The 6,872-nt window shown below is 42.0% G+C and overlaps 1 protein-coding gene across 5 annotated transcripts; it reads left to right on the top strand.

The window, feature by feature from the left end:
* Positions 1–1,378: 1,378 nt before the first annotated feature.
* Positions 1,379–5,161, top strand: LOC121998392 (zinc finger CCCH domain-containing protein 53-like). 5 transcript variants are annotated; one of them, XM_042553319.1, is made up of 9 exons: positions 1,379–2,020; positions 2,113–3,129; positions 3,198–3,344; positions 3,447–3,632; positions 3,713–3,807; positions 3,883–4,170; positions 4,260–4,374; positions 4,479–4,640; positions 4,713–5,161. In XM_042553319.1, the coding sequence occupies exons 2-9, from the start codon at positions 2,129–2,131 to the stop codon at positions 4,732–4,734; spliced, it is 2,016 nt and encodes a 671-aa protein (XP_042409253.1). In that variant the 5' UTR covers positions 1,379–2,020; positions 2,113–2,128; the 3' UTR covers positions 4,735–5,161. The 5 variants fall into 5 exon arrangements, with proteins under 5 accessions (XP_042409253.1, XP_042409251.1, XP_042409249.1 ...); XM_042553317.1 differs by having other exon boundaries at positions 1,381–2,015; positions 4,704–5,161; XM_042553315.1 differs by having other exon boundaries at positions 1,381–2,020; positions 4,704–5,161.
* The last annotated feature ends 1,711 nt before the right edge of the window (positions 5,162–6,872 follow it).

Here is a 6,872-nt window from a genome sequence, read left to right as displayed (position 1 = left end):
ACTTATGAAAAATATAGACAAATATATTAAATTTATTTATTAGAATGAAATTATAAATTTTAATAATAATATTATAATTAATTTTCTCTAAATATATAATTTAGTTTTTAATAAATATTTAAATTTATGATTTATATTTATTAAGCTCGTTTAGGCTCGATAAAAGCTCGAATAAGCTCGTGAACCATGAATATATTCATTAAATAAAGCTCGAGGTCGGTTCGATTATAAACAAGTCAAACTCAAACATTCAAGAGTTCGACTCGGCTCGACTCTATTACACCCCTAATCTAGATCCATCCATAATATTATGTATTAACACAAAAAAAATACTGATTCAATAGAATTAAAAGATTATGATTGATCCAATTCTTTTACATAGCTAATTGAAAGTACAAAGATTTATACTTGGTAAGATTTTTATAATATTAAAAACAGAAGTATCTTTTATTTAATTTTTTAAATCAATTAATTTAAGGAAGTGAAATCTAAAAAAAAATCACATACCATTATGATATTTAAAAAAAACAAAAATACTAAAGGATACCCATTCAATCTGTTAGCATTTGTAGAGTTATGTTTTATCAAGAAAAAAATCTCTATAGTACGTTGTGATTAAAATTCGAATTTTAGAATAATATATGAAGAATTTAACCCTTGTACTGTGACCCCAAGGGCTAAAGAGTATTCTTAATTTTTTTTATTATTAATTTTTAATAATCTAAGTATTTAATTTTTTTAAAATGATTAATTTTAGAAATTAAAGAAATTTTCTGTCATTAGAATACATTAGGAATGCTCATGAAGAACTATCAAAATAGCCGAATAAAAATCTATAAAGTGTACTAGAATTAAAATTGGATGTTTAATATCTGATTAACCGCTTATTGGCTTAATCGCCGCTACGCATTGTCCCGGGCGAAAGAGTATCCATAATGATTTGGTAAAAGAAAAAAAAAGTTTTCATGTCTACTTAATGATTAGGCAAGGACACAATGTGGTGGTCGTCACTGGCCACCACCACTCACAGAACTCGCCATGTGAAGCCCCCTCAGAGCGCCCGTCATCATGCATGCAGCTAGCAAAGCAGAAAATAGACGAAGTAAAGCGATAAGCAAAGCTCCAAACCCAACTGCAGCATCAGCAGCTCAGCATCAGTAGCATGTATCGCCCACATGTATTGTGCACTGTGCACGCCCGGTAACTCAGACCCAGTAAACTTTGAAAAAAAAAAAAACAAACTGCTGCTGCACGCCCATACAGACCTCACCCCCACAAAGTCACCCGGCGCTTTGTGCATCTTTTTGCACAGAGAAAAGTTGTCCGACGTTATAAAAGAAAGAAACAACACGAGCAGCGCTGGCTGGCCTGCCTCTGCATGGGTGGTTTGGGGTCGCATGAGGGGCATGACATGATGTCCAAATCAAGGCAATGTTGACTCACCGCAAGCGCCTCCATCAGCCCCATCGTTTTTGCATACTGCAAGGATTTTAGCTGCTGCGTTGTGTTTGTGCCCGGCTGGGACAGTCAGATTGCGTCTCGCCCAGTGGTAATAATTAAGATGATGATGGTGGTGGATTTGCGTTGCCAAGGCAGCCGGTGTTGAGCACCATAAAAGCGGCAATAAAGTGAGCGATGGTGGAGGCCAGAAGCCAAAATGATGGCTTGGGGAACAGGGAATTTAGCAGCACTGAGACAAGTTTTTTTTTTTTTTTAAATTATGTGTGGGGATAATAAAGGCGAGATTGAGAGAGTTCAGGTGGTGGTATAGGCTTGGGAGGGAGGAACGTGCCGCTCTATTTGAGCAGATCCAGATCCAGCGCTCTATCAATTTACATGCTCTTTTCCCCAGGAGTTAAAAAAACAAAAAAAGTTGAAATTTTGAAGTTAAAAGCAGAGGACAGAGGCGTCACTGCAGCAGGGGAATCAACGCCGAGACTTGCCTGCGCCGGGAGGAGCAGCAGGCGACGGTTGCGTCGCTGCCGGAGAGTTTTGCTCCGTTAGTAGTCAACTGAGTTCAGTTCTGTGAGCTTTTCCTCTCTCTGTGTTTTTCGAAAAGCCTGCGCTTTTACTGCTTCTTTGCTGTTCTGAGACGAGCGAGAGGCTTTGTAGGTGAGCGGGTGGTTCAATGGACGTGTACGAGGCGACGCGGGTGGTGTTGGCGAGGATACAGAGCTTGGACGCGGAGAACGCGGCCAAGATCATGGGCTACATCTTGATCCAGGAGCAAGGTGACAAGGAGATGATCCGCCTCGCCTTCGGTCCCGATGCGCTCCTTCAGTCCGTCGTCCTCAAGGCCCGCAGTGACCTCGGCCTCCCCGGCTCGCCGCTCGCAACCTCTGCTCCTACAACCCCGTCCCCTTTTAGCCTCCTTGCGCGCCAGAACTCCTCCTCCCGCTTCTCCTCCCTCGGCGGCGTCTCTTCGCCTACATCGTTCCTTCCGCCTTCCGGATTCTCATGCTCAGGTAGAGGCCTGGATGAGCTGCAGGGCACCGAAGAGATCCTCAGTCCCAACGGCGCCGGTAAGCCGTTCATGGAAGAGTTCCAACTTCAAGATCAGCTCTCCTTCCTCAGCGACAGTGCCACTAGTCCTAATCCCGAGCATCCCCTCCCTATTGGCCCCAAATCTGCTGGCGATGGAGGCGATCTCTTTTATCCTGATGTTTTATGCCGCAGCCCTCGCGGCGTCGGAGACGATCTCTTCTACCCCGACGTGTTTGGCCGTAGTCCTAGCAGCGGGAGCGACAGTTCGCTGTTTCCTTGCAGGTTCGGATGGGCGACCAACGGGAACCACCATCGTCGTAGCTGGTCCTCCGCCGACCTCCTTCTCCGTTCCGATGCTGCAGCTGGGGGCTTCGGTTGGAAGCCCTGCCTCTACTTCGCGAAAGGTTACTGCAAAGACGGCCCCGAGTGCCGCTTCCTACACGGCTTGCCGGAGGAGTCCATCGCCGCAGCGGAGCATCAGCGTCAGTTGCTGCTGCTGCGGTCGATGAGCCAGAGGATCGGCCGCCCATCGCAGCTCACAGCGTCCGCCTTCCCGTACTCGCCGTTGGGTTCGCTGCCGTCTTCACCCTCGTCGACGACCAAATCTCTCGACTTCTTGCTCCAGCAGCAAAATGACAGCCAAAGGTAGCAACTTTTCCCCAATTTCATGCAATTTGAAAAAAGAAACGATATATATGCTTCGTGGCTTTCAGCAGAGCGGCGGCGGCCGCAGCTCTGCTGCGATCAAGGATGGAAAGAAGCGATATTGCAGGGATGACCAATCCAGGCTCGAGACAGATCTATTTAACGTTCCCGGCAGATAGCACTTTTACTGAAGAAGATGTCTCCAACTACTTCAGGTTTCTCCTTATCAAATCTATAAATGCAGATTGATTTGTTGCTCAGTGCCAGGATTTCTATGACCCTAATCTGTTGCAATTTATGCTGTCGAAATCCGAAAGCATCTACGGGCCAGTACAGGATGTGAGGATCCCATATCAGCAAAAGAGAATGTTTGGTTTTGTAACCTTCATCTACCCTGAAACCGTCAAGGTGATCTTGGCCAAAGGAAATCCTCATTTTGTCTGCGACGCTAGAGTTCTCGTCAAGCCTTACAAGGAGAAAGGCAAAGCCCTTGACAAGTGCAGGCACTCTTCCTCCCTCTCCTCAACTGCACATTGTTTCCGTATTTCAAGAATGTTTCGTTCTGATGATCTACTTCGTCCAGGAAGCAGCAACTGAATGAAAGGGGAGAATTTTCCGGCTGCACAACTCCCACTGGTCTGGAATCTAGAGGAGATCCTTATGACCTTCAACCGCTGGGTTAGGCTTCAGACTGTTGGTTCTGCCTTCTTCCCTATTGCGATTAGTTGACACTTGATCTCGATGAAATGGCAGGAGCGAGGATGTTGTACAACAATGGCAGCCAGGAGCTGCTGCGGAGGAAGCTCGAGGAGCAACAGCAAGCTCTGGAGCTGCAGCGGGCCATTGAGCTGCAAGCAAGAAGACTGATGAATCTCCAGCTCCTCGACCTCAAGAATCGTAGTCTCTCCTCCTCGACTGCTCCAGCCTCTATCATCAACCCTCCCACCATATCAGCCCCATTTATAACTATACCTACAGCCGATTCAAGTAGCAAAGGTAGTAGCAGCAGTAGCAGTAGCCAAGAACACTCTCCAATTGCAGGTGAGCTATGCAAGCTAAGTGAACTTTTATTACACATTACTTTTGTTACTTCTTCAGATGCTGAAGTATTATTACCTCTTGCATTTTAGGTGCAGAGCAGAACATGAACACTTCCAATGGCTTCTCGAAGGCGGTCAACTCTAGCGACAAGAAGGAATCTGTTGATGAGGTTAATCCCAATCAAGATAGTGATTCCCATGAAAGGTATACTCTACAGCCACGATCAGTTTTTTTCAACTGTGTTCATAAAGAATGAATTTTGATCCCATTTGTTCGTTTGTTTGCCTGCAAAATTAACATGGACGCAGTGCTGCGGAGCACAACTTGCCCGATAGCCCTTTTACTTCGCCCACCAAGTCGTCAATTGCAGTACTGGAGGTCGATGCTTTCTCACATGCTGCGGCAACCGTGCCACCCTCATCAACCTTTGAGATGGCCTCATACAAATCATGTGTATTAGCAATGCCAAGGTATCCACAGTCCTCCTATACACTTCCTTCGAATAAAGTTTGAATCTGCTATGAAATTGCTAGGTTATCCAGTCATGGAGCTATGGGGATGTAGAGCTAAGCAAGCTCTCTTCAGACTTCTTCAAGTGTTCTTTCACTGCCTCTAAACTGCCACAGAGCTCTGAACAAACAATCAGCCATACCACATATCCATTACTAGCTGCTTTTCAATTAGAATACTACTTACACCTTAATAGTCTACTAATTGCGCTATAGCTGCTCATCACAAACACCAAACAGACGAAAAAAAGGACAGGACAGACATATCAGAGAGATTTCTGAATAGCCGAGCATGAAAAAAGCTGCAGGGTCGTCACTTCTGTGTCATTGCTAATTGTGACGAACGTATAGATGTAGAAACGTTCAGATATTTATAAATCTTCTTTCTGCTTATGCGAACAGTGACAGTGGGTGTTATGATGCGACTGTGATGGGACTTGATTAATATAAATATAAAACTTTTAAAGCGAGAAACAAGATAATTGATGTGCTAAGTCTGCATGGGTCGACATAATTGTTTTGGCTTCCCTATAAGCAATGGATGCATACAATAATGGCAGGTGATCTTGGTGTAATCTTCGCACTGTGTCAGAATCCACGTTCGCAGTCAACACGATCTTGAAGCAAAAATGATCTGAAAATAAATAAAGAAACAAGTTCATCTGCTTTTATGGACTCTCTGTGCTCTTTCCGAGAAGTGCAGGAACACGAGCACAGATTCCATTAGTGCACTGTTCTCCGCTTGCATGTGCACTCATGTGCTTTCTACTCATCCGTTGTCTGTTCCATATCGAGAACTCCATCCATTTTCTCACTTTGAGCAACTTTTCAATAATTGTTTCACTGTATTAAGCTTTATGTATTTATTTGCTATAAATATTTTATTTGTGATAATTTATCCAAAAGTGCACCTAGCTTTTAAAAATGTACAAAACACACACTTTATTTTTAAAATATCCTTCTTTATAAAAGTAATAAAAACTAACATCTCTGATGCAAAATTGCAGCCCTCTGCAAAATTATTTTTTAGAAAATAGATTTTTTTTTTATTGTGAAGATGTGGTAGTAAAATTTGTTTAAAATTATTTTTTTTTTTTAGTATATGGAAAAAGTTAATCCTTCCTGAGTAAGATTTGTTAAGAAAAATTAGATGAACTCATTCCCATGTGACCGTCTGAAACAAATTAAAAAAATAGGACCCTCGAATAATATAATCTAAGTTTTGAATTAATATTTTTTTATGTTGGATAAATGTTTAGAAGTCAATTTTGTATTGATTATATCTAGTAAAATATTAAAATATATTAAAACATATAAATTATTAAAATTTTATAAGTAATTAATTTAAATATTCTAAATCCAATTTAAAAAATATAAACACAACTATATAAATGAATGATGCATATACTTGCACAAGAAAAAGTAATTAAAATTAGAAAATTAATAAAATATAATTGATGTGGTGGTAAGGAGCTTACCTGACATGGGTCGACAGTCATGATAAAGATCAAAGTGAAGATGGTCAATGTGGCCTGAGCAAGAGGGGGATACATAGGCCAATCGGCAGGAGAACGGGCCGAGCGGGCCATCCGTCCGGCTCAAGGTATGTCATTGACAGTGAATAATGAGCTTGTATAATAAAATAGGAAAAACCGGATACTTAATAAAGGGAAGAGAAAACAAAAGAGAACACTCCATCTATCATTGAATGCGAAGAAGCCAAGATAAAGATGTCTTCAGACTGCAAATTAATATAATTAAACAAGGGAATATGAAGGGTCATTAAAACAGGTATAAAAGAGCATGATATGTATGAAGAAAGGGGGAGGAATCTCGATCCTGTAGGACCGTTGGGCCGGCTAGAAGGGTTGGTAAATAACCTGTCAATTAAAACAGACAACCCTTCCTCGAACGATTAAGCTAACACTTGTAAAATGAATTAAGCAGATAAATAAAAGCATAAAAGAAAAGACGAGGCACCAGATGTTTACTTGGTTACAACCGATGTGGTTGTTAATCCAAGGAAGATTAAGCTCAAAAACTCCTTCAGGCGGAGAAGCCTCTTACAGCGTTTAGGCACAGAAAACAGAAGCTTAACTACAACTAAAGCATACAAGTGTTTGGAAATAGAATGATCGTGATTAGTTGAAAAGCTTCTGGACCAAGGCTATATTTATAACCTTGGTCGGGGCG

This window comes from Zingiber officinale, chromosome 6A (genome assembly GCF_018446385.1).
Source record: "Zingiber officinale cultivar Zhangliang chromosome 6A, Zo_v1.1, whole genome shotgun sequence".
Lineage (NCBI taxonomy): Eukaryota > Viridiplantae > Streptophyta > Magnoliopsida > Zingiberales > Zingiberaceae > Zingiber > Zingiber officinale.
This window is presented reverse-complemented; position numbering and strand designations above follow the sequence as displayed.